Here is a 22,837-nt window from a genome sequence, read left to right on the forward strand (position 1 = left end):
TATTAATTATTAACTTACTATATTATTTTTATAGTAAAATAGGTGGCATAACGCGTGGTTATGATATTTCTTACAGATTGCAGAGGATTTATTATGTTCTCTTTTAAGGATAAGCAAAGAAAATATTTACCCTCATTTCTGGTTCTATCCGTAAACAGTAAGGTTGATTCTGATACTGCTGAATTTCTCCAGTAATTTCAGCTACTTTCCTCCTCTTACTGAAATTGATTAAATCTTTCCCTTTCTTTTTTAAAAAATCATTATTCCCTTCTTCAGTTTTCAGAATATTTGTTAAATATATTCCTAGTAAAAAAAAGTATTTGAAGTTATAAAATTTGTTACTTAATCAACCATTTGAAAAAACAACTGTTCTAATAAAGTTGAAAGACATCCTATAATCCAGCAATTCTACCCCTAAAATGTTAAGTCTCTGATAGGTGTATTAATCAATTTTACATTAGGAATTTTTTTAACATGGGAAGAATTAAAAATAAAAAGAAAATTAGGGTTTAGAAAAGGCTTAATTTCTTTCTTAGACTAATAGCCTAAAATAAAAGGATTCACTCACAAAGTCTAAATTATAAGTGTTATATATGTTCTAACCATTTTAATATTTGATTATAAATATTTAATGCCAATGATCTTAAATAATGATCAATAAATAAATTTTAAGCCAATTCTGGTGATAAGACTACAGATTTATAAACTAATCCTCTGTTTTCCCAAAGCCCATAATTTAGATAGAAAAAGAATTATTCCTCACTCTGGGGTAGTAAGAAAGTTTTTAGCTCCTTTTTCATACATAATTATGGGTTCATTTAAATCAGTAGCTCTCAATGGGGGGGACAATTTTGTCCTATAGGGGATATTTGGGATTGGCTAGAGATGTTTTTGGTTAACATAACTGGTTGTGTATGTGTGTGTATACACAGGCATACATGTTTGTTCAAAATTCCTATGTTGAAATCCTAATGCCCAATGTGATAGTATTAGGAGATGGGGTCTTCAGGAAATGCTTAAATCATGAAGATGGAGCCCTATTGAATGGGATTAGTGCTTCTATAGAAAGACTCTACAGAGCTCCTTACAACAACTCTATGAGATAATTTTTATAACCTTATGTTAAAGACAGGGAAGTAGAGACTTTAAGTTTTATTTATCAATATGAACAGCTACTATCTGAGATATGCTCAGATATAAAAATTGGGACAATCTGCCTTTAAAGGCTGGTATCTCTTGGCTACAAAAAACTGTACCTAAAATGTAAGCATAAATCTATATTTAGTAACTTACCAAAAAAAGGCACACAAGGTGGATTGATTGACTTAAGTTTTACTAGGTATTTTTTAAAGTGATCTTGACTTAATTCCACAGCTTCATCCAAAATTCTCCTTTTTCTTTCCTGCAATGCCTTTAAAATATATGAAGTGAATATAATTTGTTTTTTACAATTCAATCATATTTTATGAACACAGAGTTTGGAATTTTATAAAATTCTGCAAATATCTGAAAAATAACTTTTTAAATTAAGGATGTGTAGTATTTCTTTCTGTACTTGCCTGAAATGATTTATCTATAAATATAAAACTTTTCAGTTTTTTTGATGTAAATTAGATGATTAAGCAATAAAAAATTCTTCCCAAGACCTTATTAGTTATATTTCTGATTAGCCAGAGTTTCAAGTTATAGCTATAGGAGAGAAATATAGTCCCAAAGCATTCAAATATTTTTGTACTTTATACTGAAAGGTCTTTTGGGGTTAAGGGTAAGATTTTGCTAAGGAGGAGAAGGGTGTGGGAGGGAGAGAAGAATTGAATGAAAATTTAGTAAAGCAAGTAAGCAGAGTCATTTCTTTTATATTTCATTATTACATTTGTTACAAATTAATTACTTTATTTTTAACCTTGTAAGTACACACACACACACACACACACACACACACACACACACACACAGCAAACTTTATACTTGACAGAAACTATTCAATGCATTTCCTTTAACTTAAGGAAAAAGCAAAGGTGACTGCATTGTTAACTTTTATTCAGTACTATACAGAAGTCCTAACTAGCATGAACAAAAAAAATAAAGTTCTAGAAAATGAAAAGAAAAATTGTCAGTATTCACAGAGGAAATAACTGTCTGTGAAGAAATAAATCTACATATAGAGTATTAATCAGAGAATTTAGCAAAGTTTCTCGATATAAAACTAATAGGCAAAAATCAATTGCATTTTTAGATACCATCAATAAAGAAAACAAGATATTAAAAAATATTCTAATATAAATCTAACAAATAGGTATGAGATCTTCATGAAGAAAACCATAAAACTGTATTAAATGAATAAATAAATGGAGAGATACACATGATCATGGTGTGGAAAACTCACTGTAAAATTGTCAGTTCTTCATCAATTGAACCAACTGCAATTTATATAACCAATGCAACTCCCATCAAACTGTCAATAAACGTATGGAAGCAACTGGCTAGCCAGACATATGGAACAAAACATGAAATTTAACTTCAACCACACTCCATACTGAAAACTTATTTCCAGCTATGGCGTACCTGGGTGGCTCAGTCAGTTAGGCGTCCAACTTTGGCTCAGGTCATGATCTCGCTGCTGGTGGGTTTGAGCCCCACAAGGGGCTCTATGCTGACAGCTCAGAGCCTGGAGCTTGCTTCTATGTCTCCCTCTATCTCTCCCCTCCCCCACTCAGGCTCTCTCTTTCTCTCTCTCTCTCTCTCTCTCCCCCTCCCCAAAATAAATAAACATTTTAAAAAATGTAAGAAAAACTTATCTTCAGCTAGATTAAGGACTTAATGTGAAAGACAAAACATTAACATCTTAGAGGAAGATCAATTAAACAAGACACCCAAAAGCACAAATTATAAAAGACAAAATAAATAAATTTGACTACATTAAGAACTTTTGTTCATCAAAAGACATTTTTTTTTTTTTAATTTTTTTTTCCACGTTTTTATTTTATTTTTGGGACAGAGAGAGACAGAGCATGAACGGGGGAGGGGCAGAGAGAGAGGGAGACACAGAATCGGAAACAGGCTCCAGGCTCTGAGCCATCAGCCCAGAGCCCGACGCGGGGCTCGAACTCACGGACCGCGAGATCGTGACCTGGCCGAAGTCGGACGCTTAACCGACTGCGCCACCCAGGCGCCCCCCATCAAAAGACATTTAAAAAAAGGTGAAAAGGGAAGATCTGACAAGAGATATTATCACACACTGACAAAAGGCTAAGTTCCAGTATATAAGAGAACTCATACAGATTCAAAAGAAAAACTCAACAATTAAAAAGTCAAAAAATTTCCATAAGAAGAAATACAAAGAACCAATAAATGTTTAAAAAGAGGTTCAAACTCATTAGAAATCAGGGGCTTATCAACCAAAACCACAAGACTAGAAAATGAAAAGGACTGACAATGTCAGTACTGGTGAGAATGTAAAACAACCAGAACTCACACATTTCTGGTGGGAGTATAAACTGGTACAATTACTTGGGAAAACAATTTGGCATATTCTAGTATAGCTAATGATACCCATATCCTATCATCTAGTAGTTCTAGGTAAATAACAGAGAAATTTGTGCATGCATGCACTAGGATTTATTTAGAGAATGTTCATGGCACTATAACTGATAGTAGCCTCACACTGGAAACATGCAAATGGCCATTAACTAATGAATAAATAAATAAAGTTTGGTAAATTTATTCTTATAATATGATATAGCTATGAAAAAGAATGAACTATAGCAGCAAGAAACAACCTGGATGAATTTTTTTTTTTAAGTTTATTTATTTGGAAAGAGAGAAAAAGAGAGCGTGAGCAGGGTAGGGGCAGAGAGAGAGGGAGAGAAAGAATCCCAAGCAGGTTTCACGCTATCAACACAGAGCCTGATGCGGGGCTCTATCTCACGAACCGTGAGATCTTGACCTGAGCCAAGATCAAGAGTTGGATGCATAAATGACTGTGCCACTCAGGTGCCCCAACCTGGATGAATTTTAGGAAGATAATGTTGCATAAAAAAAGCATTTGAAAAACTATATTCATATATAATTAAGAAACATGCAAAATGAAATAGTACATTGTTTAGAGATACAAATAATAAAACTATAGGAAAATAATAAGCAACAAAATTCAGAATGGTAATTGGCTCTGAACTGATGAAAAAGGAGATGGAATTGGGAGTTCTTAAATTGGATACCAGGTATACAGGTGTTGTTTGTATTTTTATTCTTTCGGCTTTAGACATATTTTATAAATATTGTTCTATACCTAATATTAAGATACTAAAACTTAAACCTCTCAAAATAAATACATTACACTTTAGAGTTTTTCAAAGTCAGAATTAAAATTATTAATCTATTAAATAGATTAATATTTGGCAATAATCAACTGTTAATATCCTTCATATATGAAAAATTCATACAAATAAATAAAATGCAAACACCCAAATAGAAAAATACATACACGAAAGCAGTTTGCCTTCCACTCCCCTCTAATCATAACCGACCAAAAGAACCAATGTTAAGAAAAGAGTATGTATCTTTCCATACTCTTCTCAATGCTCATGCAATTCCATTAACATGTTTAGGGTTTGCTCTGTTTTGTTACATAAAAATGAAATTGCATTATACTCATTGTTCTAAAGTTTTTCCCCTATAATATTACAAATATTATTTTAATACAATACACAGATCCTACTCACTTTTTTTCTATAGCTGAATAGTATTCTACACTGTTGGTGTAGAACAATGTATTCAAGTCATTCTATTTATGGACATACAGGTTGTTTCTACTACTAGTAGTACTACTACTACTAGTGGTTTTCTGCTACTATAATTAACGCTGCAGAAACTACATCTTTGTACATTAACCATACAGTCTGGCACTTTTATTTCTGGATCCAAGAGTATGTGTTTTTTAACATATACTTTCTGTATCTTCTGAATTTTCTATAACAAACACTAAACATGTACTCTTATATATAATTTAAAAAAAACGAATTTTAAGTTTTAGAAAGACTTCTCTCCATGTTCCTCTTTCTTTGACTGTATACATTAAACTAAAGGTAATTGAAGTAATTTGTATACTTATATTTAAAATGCTTGTCATTTATTTGAAACAATCAATGTGTCACTGGAAAAATCCATTTGGAACTTCATTACATTTAAGTAGCATATTAAACAGAGTCTCAAGTCTCACATTCCTTGAAGAATCCTAGGCTTACCAGTGTTTACTGATATATTTAAGGGAATAAGATGATTTATAAAGGATTCATTCAAAACTACTGGTGGTAGAACCAGTGTCTTTTACATCAATTGTATCTCCCCCCCAAAAAAGATAAAATATTTAAGCCTAAAACTTACCTCAAAAGTATGGTCTAGTCTGTACACTGACACTGAATTTACTGCACTGACTATCTCCAATACACCATTGAAATTATTCAAATCTTGAAAAACTTGCAGAATTTCTATAATTCTACTTAGCACTGCCACCCGTTCCTCAAAATTTTCTGCTTCCACAATGCACCTAACCAAAAAAAATAAAAATAAAAAAAATCATGGCTTAATATGCAATTATGCAATTTCCTCACCTCATGTAGAAAAGAAGAAATGTATTTTTAGCCAGAATTTAAGCTTATAGATGACTTCTATTATGATTATTAAGAAGTAATAAGACAGAATAAGTAAACACTCACTTTTCAAACCAGAGGGTGAGATTTGTGGTATGGCGAATCATTTTTAATAAATTTGGAGAATTTATTTCTTTATCTTCTTTGGTCCACACACTCCCTACAAGTTCAGAAGGCTGGACTTTCCTGTGGAACCAAATATCAATCCAACTTAACTTACAAATGATTAGTATCAAAATTATTTAAAGATCTCCTAAAACTTAGTAAGGAAAAGACAACCCAAAAAATAGATGGACAAACATATAAACAGGTTTAAATCACAGAGGACTGGACCCAAATAGTCACATAAACATGAAAAAATATTTTATCTCTTATTCAGGGAGAAGAACATTAAACCACAACAAAATGCCATTTCACTCCTGTCAGACTAACAAAAGTCTAATGATACCAAACGGGTAAAGATGTGAAAAAAACAGCACCTTTCCAACACTAATGTGCAAGTGAAAACTATAACAATCACCTTGTAAATAAATTTAGCAATTTCTCAAAATACTGAAGATATACATATTCAATTACCCCACAATTCTATCTAGGTATATATTCTAGATACACCAGGTTATAAGAAAACATGAGTAAGAATATTCAGTGAAGCAGTCATTATTTCCAAGAGTGAAAAATCACAAACAACCTAGAGGTTCATCATCAAGAGACTAGATAAATTATGGAGCATTCATATAATGGAATATCACACAGTAATTAGAATAAGCAAACTAGAGCTATATTCATCAACTTGAATACCAGAAACAATTTAAGTGCAAAATATGTTGCAGAATGATACATAAGTATAAACTATTTTAAATCTGCAAAACAATATTATATACTGTTGATCAATGTGTGTATGTATATAAATTATAAAGACATACATAAGAACAATAAACACCAAATAAAGGATAGTGGTTATTGGGAGAAAGAAGAGGAATGGAATTGAGAGGAATTAGTGTAAGGATTTCATTTTTGTAATGCTTTTGTTGTTCATGAGCCCTCCTTATGTAATTTTCTACATTTTTTTAAATACCTGAATTACTTCATTAAAAAACCAGACATAAAAGCAGATTAAATCATTGTATATAGTCAGTCAGGATTACATATTTAAAAAATTGACCAGTGGCATACCCATCAATGTCCTACAGACGTGGCTATTAATTAAAAAAAGGTTTTTAATCAGTAGATTCAAGTATACATGGATACTTGCTAACAGTTTTTAAAATAAGTTTTCTTATGTGGTTCTATTATTTCACCAGAAATTCAGTTTACAGTGTCAACGTTTTACATGTTAGTCTTAATCCATAATACACATATCACTTAACAAACCTATTTTCTGTGTTCTGAAGGCAGGTCCACATAGAGCTAAGTGTTTTTGTTTTGTTTCTGATGTCCACTCATGTAACAGTTACTTTATGAGGAAAAACTTGATACAGTACTATTTGCTTTTTAATCTCATGTAACAAGTCCCTCATTCCTACCTTTACAAAAGCAAAAAACAAGCTGAACTCCAAATTACTTAAAATACAACACAACACTCTGAATCAGATGTTGACAACTTCTGATGTGTGTGCTAAATTCTGAATGGCACAGCCAGGGCGAACCAGAAGCCCAATTCTAAAGAAGGAAAAGTTTTTATCTCTGCTGCCTTCCTACATTCTCCATTAGCACTCAATTTTGTATATTCTTGCTTTTCCCTTTAAAAAAAAATGGCTGCCAATCAGGATAACTTCTTAAAGGTATTTGTACTTTGGAAGGGATTCCTAAATGCAGAAAAGTTTTTGATGCAATGATAGTGGTGGGAGGTCATTTTTTGACAGAGTTGGGGGAGGAGGCATACCTGCAAGGCCTGTACTCTTCATAGGAGCCTGGGTTGTAAATGAAAGAAGAAAGCTTAAATTAGGAAGAAGACAGAATAGGGCTAATGTAATGGGAAAGGGACAGTGGTTTAAAAAAAGATGGTAGAGGAAGAAGCTGATAAAAGCAAGCTGAAAGGAGAGAAGACTATAGTTAGAAGCTGCCTGAATTAGTAATTTTGAAATAAAAATGATTTGGAGTGATAACAAGATATGGAATATGACCACGAGAGGTGTTTTGATTTGGAGTGGAGAATGACATTGGAAGTGATGAAACCATGAAACTGTAAAGGTTAGGTTGTGAATGGGTGATCTGCAAGGATACAGGGTAATGGCAGGAAGTGTTTTACAAGTAAAGACAGATGATGGGATACAGATCAAAGTAAACAGCCAAGCACATTTCTAATGAATTTCACAAATGAAAAAAAGTGGTTCAGAAGTTTTAAGCATGGGTCATCATCACACTTAATAACTTTTCTTTAAAGTTAATATGAATTTTTAACTTAAATAGAGGGGCAGAGGGAGGACAGAGGATCTGAAGTGGGCTCTGTATTGACAGCAGAGCCCAACATGGGGCTCGAACTCACAAGCTGTGCGTGAGATCATAACCTGAGCTGAAGTCAGATGTTTAACCAACTGAACCACCCAGACGCCCCTAAAGTTAATACTGACTTCAAACAGCTGACGTACTTAAGACTCCTTTCAAAAAATAATGGAATCTTTATTCTTCTAAAAATTTTGTTATTCAATTGCCTAGCAAACCTAACTCAAACTCCAAATTAAAATTTTGATTATGTAGAACCTGAAAAAAGAAAATAAAGCTTGTCTCACTCAATATTCTATTTACTCAGCTGCCTTTAAGAGTCTACTGATCCATACTGACTGATTTAGCTGAACCAACTCCAACTAAAGCAATCTGAGAAAGTATTAGGAGCAGAAGCTGGGTGACTGCCTTGAAAGTGTTGCTATTCTGCTGCATAGTTTCTCTCCACCACTACTCTAGTGAAGGATTTCTAGGACCTACTCTAGGCCTAAACAGCAATAGAAGACTTTTACCCATAGAAAAAAATTGTAGTTAAAAACTGTGCTGTGAGCTTTCCTCCAAGCCCACAAGAAGACATGAGGCATTTTTTAAAAAAAATTTCTTTTAATCTTTATTTATTTTTGAGAGAGAGACAGAGTGTGAGCAGGGGAGGGGCAGAGAGAGAGGGAGACACAGAATCCGAAGCAGGCTTCAGGCCCTGAGCCATTAGCACAGAGCCTGACGCGGGGCTCGAACCCATGAACCGTGAGATCATGACCTAAGCTGAAGTCGGATGCTCAACCGACTGAGCCACCCAGGCACTCCGACATGAGGCATTTTTAAGCATTCATAAATAATTTGCAAAATGTTCTGAAAATAGACAGAGGTATGTTTAAGATTCTTGAAAACAGAGCAGCAAATGAACATTAATTGTTTACCTGTAGAGATCAGATTCCAAAAGTGTCAGCTGACGTGCAATTTCTATTGGATGAAGTGTCATAAGATCAAATGTTTCAAACTGTCCTGGTCTGCTAATATGCCATTCAATTGGTGGAGGTGGACTCTCAAAGGTAATATTATGGCTTATTCCATTTGCCTGAGCTTGTTTCTTCCTCTTGATGATCTTAGCAATTGACTCTACCCACTTCTTCATAGCTTTCCCTATGTTTGTGTTGCAGAGTACAAATAAAAAAATACCTTTTACTTGACAGACTGACTGCAAATCTTTATATAATCTCTGATCTTCACCCAGCTTCAATAATTATCAACTCATGGCCAATTTTGGTTTCATCTAACCCCACTCATGCCCTCCCTCCACCCCCCATGTTATTGTGAAACAAGTATATCATATTATTTCATTTGTATTTAAGTATGTATCTAAAAAATTAAACACTTTTTTAAATGATCACAATACCATTATCATATATAAAAATGACAATAACTTAATATCATCAAATATCTAATTAGTGCTCAGATTTCCCTGATTCTCTCCTAAATGCTTTCTAATAGTTGGTTTCTTCGAAATAGGGTTTGAACATGAACTATAAATTGCACTGAGTCAGTGTCTCAAATCTCTTTTCATCAATTTACAGTCTCTCCTTTTCTCTCTCATTTTTGCTTGCAATTCACTTGTTAAAATGGAATCATCTGCCTTGTGGTATTTCCCAAGTCTGAATTTTTCCAATTGTTTTTGTGGTATCTCTGTTCCCTGTTTTTTCTGTAAATCATACGCACAGAGATGTGATACGATATAGGATCAATTTTTTGACATGAATACTTGCACGAATAGTTCCAACAGCCAGCATATAATGTCCAGTTACTTCTCTTGTTACAATATTATTAGGGAGTTGAAAAATAGTAATATTCTAATTCTATCATTCCTTCTCCATTTATTAGTTAAAATATTTTTATAAAAAGAAACTTTCCCTCATCACTATTTGGTTATGCTGTGGTATAACTTACTTCAGAAAGGCCTTACGACATCAACTTTAGACATTAACATAACCCTTTACTTGCTTTATTCTAATACATATATGTATTTTATTTTTTTATTTTAGAGAGAGAGAAAGAGTGAGTGTGAGTGGGGGAGAGGGACAGAGGGAGAAAGAGACAATCTTAAGCAGGTTGCACACTTAATGCAGAGTCCAACATTGGACTGGATCCCACGACCCTGGGATCATGACCCGAGCCAAAATCAAAAGTCAGATGCTCAATCCACTGAGCCACCCAGGTGCCCCTACATATATTATTTTAGGAGTTTCTTAGATCATATATAATTTAGTGTCCTTATTAAGAAAATATAAAAAAATTAATTTACTACCAAAAACAAGTATCAAGGCACACATGATGATAATGTATCTTAAACATCTCAAAGTTGAAACAAAGGAATCACAGTCTCTATTTTAAATAAAATCCCCCTTAAGTAAAAACAAGTAGGAGAGAAGTTAGGTTTAAACTATTCTTTTTTTTTTTTTAATTTTTTTTTAACGTTTATTTATTTTTTTGGGACAGAGAGAGACAGAGCATGAACGGGGGAGGGGCAGAGAGAGAGGGAGACACAGAATCAGAAACAGGCTCCAGGCTCTGAGCCATCAGCCCAGAGCCCGACGCGGGGCTCAAACTCACAGACCGCGAGATCGTGACCTGGCTGAAGTCGGACGCTTAACCGACTGCGCCACCCAGGCGCCCCAGGTTTAAACTATTCTTAATTAATGCCTTATACTGTTAGATAAATGATCTTGATTCAATAATATACATTTGCTTAAATGTTCGTGGTGCAGAATTTAATTTCATGGGCTGTGCTCTGAAACTTCAGATAGGAAAGTCTTATCTTTCAGGTGCTAAAAGTGTACAAAGACTTTTCCAGAAGTAAATATCATTTTGAAAAGCTGTTAACCATTCAAAACTAAAGAATAAGATTAAGGAGAACACGAAAATAGATAAAATTAGTTGAAAGAATGGAAACCTTGAGATAAAATTTTAAATGTTTATTAAAGAAGACTTACAACTTCTTTTAAAGAAAGATTCTCCTAAAAAACTTGAAAAGGTAAGGTTCTCAGACTTCCAGTGGCTCTAACATGTGAGTCCCTTAGAGTCTATAAACCATACCAAATGTTATTTCAACTGTTAAAATACATAAAATAGTTTAGCTTATTTAAAAGTCAAATTTAAAAATCAACTCATGTGCAACATAAGATTCAATCAAACCTTTAAATAATATACCTCTTACACTTGAAATGAAGGATTCTAGTCTCTCAAGCAACTCCAAATCTCTTTCAAAGTCATAAAAATGATGTTCAACCCAGTGCCGAAACACATTTAAGATCCTAAAAAAAATGGAAAGAAACACATTTTAGCAAAACCTAAGCTTCTTCTACTTCTCTAATATCATAGTGACAACTTTATATACAAGGGACAATATAACACTCAGAGTCTCTATTTTGTATTTAGTTAAAACCTTAAGTACTTCAATGATGTGAAAACCGGTCTCAAGACTAATTTATTGTTTTAAAATTATACTTTAAAAATATTTATAAGCATAAAAATTGTAGTTTCCATATTTAACTACCCCTTTATGCTTAGGAAAAGTAACTTTTCTTTATAGATATGTAGAAAATTCATCTTCTGTACAGTACAAACACTATTTTAAATTTTTTTTTTAATTTTTTTTCAACGTTTATTTATTTTTGGGACAGAGAGAGACAGAGCATGAACGGGGGAGGGGCAGAGAGAGAGGGAGACACAGAATCGGAAACAGGCTCCAGGCTCTGAGCCATCAGCCCAGAGCCCGATGCGGGGCTCGAACTCACGGAGCGCGAGATCGTGACCTGGCTGAAGTCGGACGCTTAACCGACTGCGCCACCCAGGCGCCCCTATTTTAAATTCTTAAATTGAAAAGGATTTCTTTTAAAGATCTAAATTGATATATTTTTCACATAAAATGGCAAATCAAATAAGATTAGTGTATTTGTTTCCAAACTCAAGTGCTATCATCAGACTTTTGTTATCTACAGTTATGCCCACATTTCCTTATTTTATGTCAAGATAAAAATATTTCTGACAGAGCTGTTTTGTTTTGTAGTACCTCAAAAATGACTCTTACAACCTTGCAAACAGAGATTTAATCTATCTGTATAAATATAACATTATATATAACAAATATAACACTACATAATGATAGTGTAAATTAATTACTTTAGAATTTTTTCTTCATTATTTTAAAAAATGACCATTCGTAGGTTAGCTTCTCTCCCCCCCCAACCCCACCCGACTTTAGTTTTTCTCCCAGGCTAAGAAAAAACTTTAAATTCCCAATCTCTGTCATGTTATCTATAATAAAACAATCTTAAGTTACTGTGTGCCTGGTAGACTCGGTGGCTTAGAAAATATTTCAAAGAAACAAAACTGTTAACTTCTAGTTCACACTTAGGTCAATCTGTTGCCAATTTCTGTCCTTCATAATTTCTACAGCAGCTAATGTAATTTTAAAATTAGTATCATGTACAGGAAAAAAAATCTCATAATTAGACTTCATCAAAATTAAAAACTTCCATTGACCAAAAGACATTATTAAGAAAATGTAAACAGATGGGGCACCTGGGTGGCTCACTCAGTTAAGCGTCTGACTTCCAATTGGGTCATGATCTCACAGCTCGTGAGTCCGAGCCCTGCATCAGGCTCTGTGCTGAAAGCTTAGAGCCTGGAGCCTGCTTCAGATTCTGTATCTCCCTCTCTGTCTGCCCCTCCCCCACTAGTGCTCTGTCTTTCAAATATAAATAAATGTAAAAAAAAATTTTTAAAAAGAAAAATGCAAATTAAAACTACAAAGACATACCACTATACCCCACCAGTTCAGCTAAAATATAAAGACTGACATAACTAAATGTTGGTGAGGATATGGAGCAACTGGAACTCTCATACATTGGTGGTAAGAGTGTAATAAAGAACAATCACTTTGGGGAAAGATTCGACAGTTTCTTTTAAAACCAAAAACATAAATACTCTACAAAGCTAGCCACTCCACTCTGAGTTATTTATCCAAGACCTATGAAAAAATATATTCACAAAAGATTTATAAAATAAAGTTCATAGCAGCTTTATTCATAGTAATAAAAAACTGAAAAGAACCCAGGTGTCCTTCAGTGGGAAAAAAAATTGTGGTATATTCATATTGCTACTTTAGCAATAAAACAGAAGAAACTACTGACACAAGCAAAAACATGCTCATCAGAAGCATGATGAGTGAAAAATGTCAGACACAAAAGAGTACATAAGAATCCGTTTATATGAAATTCTAAAACAGGTAAAACCAATCTATGGAGGAAGATGAATACTGCTTTGGGCAATGAGGACAAAAATTGATTAGAATGGGCATGGGGAAACTTTCTGAGGTGATGGGAACATTTATATCTTGAAAGGAGTTTGGATTATAGAGATGTATGTATTTGTTAAAATTCAACCAAAGTACATTTAAGATGTGATTGTTTTGGGGCTACTGGGAGGCAACTGGTTGAGCAACCAACTTGATTTTGACTCAGGTCAGAATCTTAGTTTATGAAATCAAGCCCCACATCAGGCTCTGTGCTGACAGCTCAGAGCCTGCTTGGGATTCTCTCTCCTCTTCTATCCTACCCCTCTTCCACTCATGTGTGTGCATGTGTATGCACATGTACTCACTCTTTAAATAAACTTAAAAAAAAAAAAGATGCAAAAGTACAATAAACAAATAATGCACTTTTAATGATATACAAATTGAAGTATTTAAGAAGTGTACTTTGAAATACATCCCCTAAATTTGACGATTAATGGACCAAAAGAAGAATAATAAATGAATATATGTGTGATAAAATAAATATAGCAAAATTAACAGTAGATCTAGGTGGTGGATGTATGAACTCTCACTGTAAAATTCTCTCAAATTTCATTTATGTTAAAAATTTTGCAATACAACAATAGAAAATGTTACAATCGTTATGAAAATTACCATCATTGCTAAAAATTCTTTAATGTTTGTAGGACTGTTTTAACAACCTGGCTTGTATTTCAGGGCCATCTTGAATTCCACCTCATTCATTCCATATAGTTAATACCACCTACTACTTCTTGCAATACATTGTCTTCATTTCTGTTGAGTCAGTTTCCGTACTTATTTCGTCTGCACACCATTCTCACTTTTGTCTTCTTGCCTTTGTTCATACTATTTCCCAGGACCTTGAATACCTATGGTCATTTTCTGCCTACCTAAATCCTATACACCCTTTAGGGGCACTCAGATTTACCTCTTCCAAGATGGCTTCCCCTAGCTAATCTTAGCTATTGCTCAAATTATATAGGGATATATTTTTTAAAGCCACTTAAACATTTAAAATAGAATACATAACTATTATTACCGAACACAGAGCTCAAATTCACAACCCCAAAATCAAGAGTCGCATGCTCTGACTGAGCCAGCCAGGTACCCCTTAAATTTTTTAAAGTTTTGGCTGAGAGTCATGTAGCTGGGAACTCTTATCATTTCTCTGAAACTATATTCATTTGTGACAATTATCCTGGAAAATAAATCATATACTCAGTTCCAAAGTTGTAATTTATTAGTTAGCAATAATCAAGGAATCTTAATATTTACAAAGAAAAAAATATTTAGATCATGTACAATTAGGGACTGTAAAGAAAGCTAGTCAAAGGAGCTTCCAATTTCCAATCTCAGTGGTATAAAAAACGAACACGGGCTTAAGAAGTCAGAATGGAGTCTGAAACCTGTCCTGCTGTTCTCTTTATATGACCTATCTCAAATTACTTATCTTGCTAAGTTTCAATTTCCTCATATAAGTTTCAATTTCTTTCATATATAAAGTAGTAACTGTATTATGAGGATGAGATAAAAACAATAAGGCATTTAGGTACACAGTGAGTACCTAACAGCTAGCAGCTGCTATTATCAATTAACATTTTTAGAAATTGCTGAAATGATTTTTCAGATGAAGTAATAAATGTCTATGTTTTGTGTGAGAATAATGGGGAAAGAGCTATAGATTCCATAAATATCATAAACTATAAAATAGCCCAGAATTACTAGATGATCACAAAGGAGGAGGAGCAAAGTTGACAGTAGGCACACTCACATAAAATTTTATAATTTTTACTTAATAGGTATCCTGGTATGCTAACTGTATATTGAAAATTGAACAGCACATAAAAAATAAAATATTCAGGCCAAACCTAAGTTGTACTGGTTGGACATATTCCTTGCGAAACCTTTTAAGGTCTGCACTGATTGGCTGTTCGCCTTTCTCTACTGCCAATTTATCTGCTTCAGTAGGTTCCGGCTCTGGAATTTCAAATCTAAGAAAAAAAAGAAGCAAAATAAGAGAAATTTTTTGTTTCATATACAAATGAAAAGGATTTAAAATACAACAGAAAAAATATTTTATTTAAGCAACTTTCTTTCTTATCATTTATGTGAAAAGTGCAATTACTGATAAACTTTCCCCGAAGTATTACATACTGTAAGAAATTGTTCTTTAGCTATACAGTAGGAAGGTTTAATATTCTTACTTTTATCAAAACAAGTTTGGTAACTAGCACTGATCAATACAGAAAAGGTCAATTAAGAAGATCAAGCTATATAAAAATCTATAAGGAGAAAAACTTTCTTAAATGATGTAACAGAATTGGTATATCTAATAATCTGTCCTTAATATTTATTTTGTTAAAATTAAAGTAGACATAAACTTCCTTAAATGACTATACATACAAGAGAAGGCCCAAACTGAATTTTAAACAATATCTGAAGAACACACTTAAGTGGATAAGGTAACAATCAAAGCTAAAACAAACAAATAAAAGGAAACCTTGCCCAATCATAGGAAATATAGTTAAAATAGGAGTCTAAGAAATGTGCTTTCCTTATTTTGGACATGGAAATACAACTAACTAGATCTTCATAGCACATTACACTGATTCAGTCTGGTAAACTTAGTTTCACAGTACAACATAATGATACAGGTGAAGATATAATTCTGGTATTAGGTTTTTATATGTGAAACAAAAATTACTTTGGAGCCCAGACACTATCTAAAGAAGAAAAATTCAATCCAAAACTTAGAGTTTTTAAAAAACTAATCATAATGAAGGAACTGTTAATTTTTTTACATATAAGACTTTAATTATGTTTTTAATAAAAATATTTATCTTTTGGAAAATGAAAATGAAAATATTTACAGATGAAATATGTTGTGTAGGATTTACTTCTAAATAATCCTGGGTTAGAGTATTGAAGTCAGTAGGGAAAGAGATGAAAAATGGGTTGATAATTACTGAAGCTGGATGATGAATAAATGGGGTTTACTGTACTCTTCCATTTACTCTTTTATATGGTTTGAAATTTTCTTTAGTAAAAAGTCTATTTTAAAGTGACAAGTAAAAAAGTCTCTTTTAAGGAAGTTTTTATTGCCCCCCAAAAACTCATTTAAATACATACTCAAAATTGGGTCTTTTTGATTACCACTATAAATATTGCTATGATCTGAAGAGACCTCTGTTATAAAAGATATTTCAATGAGCATATTGTTTGAAGAGAACAGTAATACTACTAATTTAATGCCAAATATATTATGTTCAAAAACTAGCTGAGCACATACTAGGTCCCCATCACTTTGCAAGGAACAAAGTAGTTAACTTTTTATCAAGTGTTAAGTAAAATATATATTTTTCTTACCGTTCAATCAGTAAGCTTAGTAATTCCTGTGGTTTACAAAATGAACGGTATGTAGTAAGAAAAGTACGGACAAAATTGGGATCTGAAAAGATAAAGAGTATAAAATGGGACGTATGTTCAATTTATTCAGTTTCATTAATTCAAAGTAGCATATTTTGGAGGACTTCCTCCTTTTTTTTTCAATGTTAATTTATTTTTGAGAGAGAGAGAGAGAGAGAGAGAGCGCACGCGTGAGAGCAGGAGAGGGGCAGAGACAGAGAGGGAGATACAGAACCTGAAACAGGTTCCAGGCTCTGAGGTGTCAGCAAAGAGCCCAATGTAGGGCTTGAACTCTGAACAATAAGATCGTGACCTCAGCAGAAGTCAGAAGCTTAACCTACTGAGCCACCCAGGTGCCCCTTTTCCTTTTTCTTTTTATTCTGGTTCCTCCCACCATGGTCTTCCTGCCAATTATGGGATTTCTTTTTTTTTTAATTAAAAACAATTTTTAATGTTTATTATTTTTAAGGGACAGAGAGAGACAGAGCACGAGCAGGGGAGGGGCAGAAAGAGAGGGAAACACAGAATCCACAGCAGGCTCCAGGCTCTGTCTGAACAGAGCCCGACGCAGGGCTCGAAACCCACAAACCGTAAGATCGTGACCTCAGCCAAAGTTGGATACTTAACCAACTGAGCCCCCCAGGCACCCCATGGTATTTCTTGATAAATGAGGACTGTTTTCCAATTTAAGAGTCATACAATTTTTATGAATATTTAATAATTAATGAAGTTAACAATATTATACATATATATTTTTAAGTTTATTTTCAGAGAGAGACAGAGAGAGAGAGAGAGAGAGAGAGAGAGAGAAAGAGAGAGAGCACAGTGGGGGATGGGCAGAGAGAGAGAGGGAAAAAGAGAAAATCCCAAGCAGGCTCCACACTGTCAGTGCAGAGCCCGACGTGGGGCTCAAACCCATGAACCGTGAGATCATGACCTGAGCCAAGTCAGACGCTTCACCAACTAAGTCACCCCATGTGCACCAACAATACTGTATTTTAGAGACATTTAATTAGTTATTTATTCCCTTTGATCCTATGGAATTCTTTTTATATTTTAGAAGCAATCCCTTTTTTTCCATGCCTCAAGCATTTTTTTTCTTTTTGCTTCAAGTTTTTAAAAAAAATTCTAGTTAGTTAACATACAGGGTAATATTGGCTTCAGGAGTAGAATTTAGTGATTCATCACTTACGTACAAAAACTGGTGCTCATCACAAGTGGCAAACTTTTTTTTTAAGTTTATTTATTTATTTGGAGAGAGACAGCACAAGCAGGGAAGGAACAGAGAGGCGGGGGGGAGAGACAGAATCCCAAGCAGGCCCTGTTCTGTCAGCACACAGCCAGATGTGGGGCTCGAACTCACAAACTGTGAGATCATGACCTGAGTCAAAATCAAGAGTCAGACGCTTAACAGACTGAGCCACTCGGGTGCCCCAAAAATGGCACAACCCAGGTAAGCAAGCATTTGTAATGAGTTTCACATACCTGCATACATATGATATGTTAACCTTTCAATTAATTTCACCACAGTTCCTCCTTTAATGATGGGAATTCCACTTCTACTTTGCAAGTTGTCTTCAAAAACAATGTTTTCCTCAGAGTCTTTTACCACAAAACGATACACTTCAGGACTTGGTAATCTCAATGGCTGCTCATTTTCTTCTTTCAATAACACTGAATCTAGCATTCGATCTAGTGTACTACGATAGTGAAGAGAAATAAGTGCGGCCATCCAATTATTTTTCTCTTCAGCAGACTTAGCAGCAAATATTATGCTGTTTTCATCTTTGGATACTATTTCAAAAGCATGTTTACACTCACAGGTATCTTCTTTATCACATATTTGTATTTTCCTCATGACAAATTTTTCTTTTAATCTGTATTCTGCACTACTGTAACCTGGAAGGCGTGACTGGCTATGATTGGGCTTACAGCTAATCATTAAGCCATCAAAGAGAAAAATATGCCGTTCATGTTTAGCACCAATTCGTGTCAATGGACCTTCCATAATGAATTCATTACAACACTGTCCAATATCTTTGCCTTCCCATCCATCTATGTTTTTCTGAATTTCATTCATTTTTTTAATAGCCAGATGCTTGCTTCTTAAGTGACGATTATAAAAAGGGCAAATAGGATCCCTAAAAAAAAAAAAAAAAAAAAAATTTAGCTTTTTCAATGACTAAGCAATCTAAATTTCTTTAAGCTACCTCAAATCAAGTGATAAAAATATTAAATAATCAAACACTAGATTTTGCGCTCAGCATTACTTCCTCCTACTAACTTTGCCACAAAAGACACATGCCTCAATTTCATTATTGTGAAAGAAAAGTACTACAGAAACTGTATTTCATTCCAAATGCCATAATAACTAAAGTTACAAAGAATCCTAAATTTCTTATATAACATACAAAAGTGACTATATTTAATAAAATTTTAAAAGATATACTACCTCAACAATATGACAATACCAATTAAATTTTTTTTTAATTTTAGAGAGAGACAGGGAGAGAGAGTTTGAGTGGGGACAGAAGGTGGGGGAGAGAGGGAGAGAGAGAGGGAGAGAGAGAGAGAGAATCTCAAACAGGTTCCATACCCAGGGCAGAGCCCATCACAGGGCTTAATTCCAGGACCCTGAGACCATGACCTGAGCCAAAATCAAGAGCCGGACGCTCAAGTGACTGAGGCACCCAGGCGCTCCTGACAATGCCAATTTTAAACTCAAAGACCAAAAGAAAAATGTAAAACAAAAGTATAACTTTCAAGAATGCAATTATCACTACGAATAAGACTTCTTTTAAAAAATTAGGCATCAGATCTATAAATGAAGTATGCAGAAGCATTCATATTTTCAACAGTTTGGAATTACCCAGGTCGGCGTCTAGGTGAATACTGCTTGTAAATTCGGTCCATACTACCTTGGAGATTCATAAGAGCAGTAATAGCTTGGTTCAAACATTCTCTGTCTTCCTGCTCTTCACTACATGCTTTCAATTGCTAAAAAAAAACAATCAAATATTAAACCTGCATTGTTCAATTCTTTCTTTTCTTATAGTTAGAGGAAAGAGCAACAAAAATTATTAACTCTAAATGAATTTTAAATATGCTTAATAATATGCTTAATATATGCTTAATAAAACCAGTTATACTTTTATTTCATTACATACCTGATCTCTCAAAACCAACTCTCTTTCTACATATGTAAATATAATACACATATAAAGTACTACTGCCAGAGCAATCAGAAAAAGAAGTGTGAAAAACATTTGGACATTTTCCAGATACATAAAAATAGTTTGAAATATGCAAAACATGAAGCTTACAGGTTGCTTTTGTTAGTAACTATAAGATAACCACATAAGTTACTTCATATTCTTGAATGATTAAGTTCTTATGTTTCAGAAATGTCTAAAAGCTTGCATATCTTTGTTATATAACATAATCAAGTATACAAAATTAAGCAACCCAATCCATCATAAACTTTTCTGCAAACAGCATCTTTGAGATTCAACTGGTATCTTTTACAACATAAAATTCAACCACTGTAGTAAATATCAAGAAACCATGAAAGCCAATATTCTATCTCATTAACACTTAGAAATAAGGTTTATAAATTTTTAACAACTCTGGCTTTATTGGACTTATCCAACATTTCTCTTGTATCTCACTCTCAAAATGAAAGAAAATTTACCTTGTAATAAATAATTCAATTTGGATGATGATCCAATGTTTTTGTTTTTTGAAGAAAGAGCACAAGCAGAGGAGACACAGAGAAAGAGAGAGAGAGAGAGAGAGAGAGAGAGAGAGAGAGAGAGAGAGAGAGAATCCTAAGCAAGCTCCACACTCAGTATGGAGCCCGACATGGGGCTCAATCCCACAATCATGGGATCATGAACTCAGCTGAAATCAAGCGTCAGACATTCACCTGACTGAGCCACCCAGGCACCCCTCCAACATTTCAATTTGTTTGACAAAAGAAGTCAAAGTGGAGCATTATGTAGATATTATATACAGATTATATAGATACAAAAATACATTTATGCAAGAACAAATACGGAAAACTTATAATCACTTCTTTCAGAAAATTTTTAAAAATGTAAACCTATTTCATGATTTTAAACTACCTTACTAGAAATTTTGTGATAAATTTTCCTGATATTCCAAGAACAGTCTGAAAACCATTCAATAATGATCCCCTTTCCTCAGCAAGGAACTGAATAAATATTGTTTGAGTGCTAGGTCATTACCTTTTTTAAGTTTATTTATTTTTTAGTAATCTCTATACCCAACATGGGGCTCAAACTCATGACCCTGAGGTCAAAAGCTGCATGTTCTTCTGACTGAGCCAGCCAGGCTTTCCTAGGTCCATTACCTTTCATTTATATATCCTAAAAATTATTCTCCAGAACACAGAACCATCTGTGGCATGTTTTGAGATACATGTAGAAGTCTTATTACCAAAAGATCAGCAATATAAATACTTGAAGAGACTATCATTAGAAATAAAGCCTTAATTTCTAGATTAAGAAATAAGAAATTGAGAGGATGAAAGTAAAAGAGGCAAAATACCAAAGAAATTGGAAAAGGATCAGGGCTTGGTCATTCGGACTTCTAAAGGTGAAACATTACTAGCCAAATCACTTATTTTGCTGCTTTAAAGATTTCTTGCAAAAAGATTCTGCTCAGCTCTACTCTAAAACATTTCCTTAGTAAATATGGGTATTGATGATATAAAATGCTTAATTACAGTTTTTTTCTTACTGCTTCTGTCAATCCAAATTTCAAATTATCTCTAACAATGACAGTCTACCAAAATGAGAGCTGCTCTTCTATTTAGGTGTATGAGGATACTATTTCTACAGTCTACTTAGTCTTCAGGCTGCTCAAACTCATCTACATAAATGGCCATGTCATTTCTAAATATCCATGTTATAATTAAAGGCTGTCAAGGAGCAGGAAAAAAAGGATATTTTGAGGATATTTCAGGGTATTTAAAGCATAGGATTTCCTAGTGATCAAAGTACATAAAGCAGTGGCTCTGTTTGCCATGATCTTAGTTCACCAATTTGCTAAACATTTCCTGAACTTTAATTAAGATCAGTGAGATTTAATAAACATCTAATAAATACCCAAGCTGTCTATAGACATTTGAAAGAATGTATTCTAAACATCTTAGGGCAACACAGAAATTACCATACTGAACTACTTACAAATAAGCCAAGCTCTTTCACATCTCTATGGCTTTCTATAGCGTTTCTCTGCTCCTCCTTATCCACCTGGCAAATTAGCCTCTGGACAGCTCAAATGCCTCTTCTCTATGAAACTCTTCCTTTTTCTCCCTCCTTATATTCTCTTAAAATAATATAAAATTTATAAAAAATTTATGAAAACAATACAAATAATTCCTGTATAATAGGAGTAACCAACTTTTAACATTTTGCTACATATGCTTCCTTATTCTGTGTGAGGGTATGTGCACCATTTTACCCCTGAACTATTTGAGAGTAGTGTGTGATGCTATCCTTTCAGTTCTTGGCTGAGGAAGGAGAACCGCTGCTAGTTTTGAGATGGTTTTTGGAATGCAAGGAAAACTTAAGAGATACACAAATTACTCTCAAATACTATCATTCCCCTTCATTCCTTTAATATGCCAGCAGTGCATCTTATGGCAAAGATACTCTTCTATGGTAGTGACTGACTTCAGGAGATGTAACATTCATGAAGTTCTATTATCTAATTTTGTGCATATCCAATTTTGTCAATGTCCTGATAATCCTTAGAGTAATTTGACCTCCAATACAGGATGCAGTCAGGTTTCTACTGGCTCTCTCTTTTTTCCAGTTTTATTAAGATATAATTGACATACAGCACTACCTAAGTTTACCATGCACAACATGATTTGATTTACACATATTGTGATTTACTGCCACTCTTATTTTGCAAAAGCTCCTCAGCATTTACCTTTCATTGCTCCCCAAAATAAATTACACACCAAAGTAGGATAAAAATCCCT

General features: G+C 33.8%; 1 protein-coding gene across 3 annotated transcripts in view; it reads right to left on the reverse strand.

Annotated features, from left to right (window-relative positions):
* The window catches only part of SOS2 (SOS Ras/Rho guanine nucleotide exchange factor 2), a 91,742-nt gene that overhangs the window by 16,465 nt on the left and 52,440 nt on the right, over positions 1 to 22,837 (reverse strand). For 2 of the 3 annotated variants that reach the window (XM_040477079.1, XM_040477078.1), the window contains 10 exons: positions 19,694 to 19,821; positions 18,310 to 18,965; positions 16,786 to 16,867; positions 15,288 to 15,410; positions 11,292 to 11,395; positions 9,008 to 9,230; positions 5,715 to 5,834; positions 5,383 to 5,545; positions 1,294 to 1,411; positions 131 to 303 (listed from right to left, as the gene is read on the reverse strand). In XM_040477079.1, the coding sequence (XP_040333013.1) occupies positions 131 to 303; positions 1,294 to 1,411; positions 5,383 to 5,545; positions 5,715 to 5,834; positions 9,008 to 9,230; positions 11,292 to 11,395; positions 15,288 to 15,410; positions 16,786 to 16,867; positions 18,310 to 18,965; positions 19,694 to 19,821 (1,890 nt within the window). The remainder of the gene's footprint in view (positions 1 to 130; positions 304 to 1,293; positions 1,412 to 5,382; positions 5,546 to 5,714; positions 5,835 to 9,007; positions 9,231 to 11,291; positions 11,396 to 15,287; positions 15,411 to 16,785; positions 16,868 to 18,309; positions 18,966 to 19,693; positions 19,822 to 22,837) is intronic. The other variant, XM_040477080.1, reaches the window with a different exon arrangement.

This window comes from Herpailurus yagouaroundi, unplaced genomic scaffold (assembly GCF_014898765.1).
Source record: "Herpailurus yagouaroundi ecotype Mexico unplaced genomic scaffold, PumYag 141, whole genome shotgun sequence".
Lineage (NCBI taxonomy): Eukaryota > Metazoa > Chordata > Mammalia > Carnivora > Felidae > Herpailurus > Herpailurus yagouaroundi.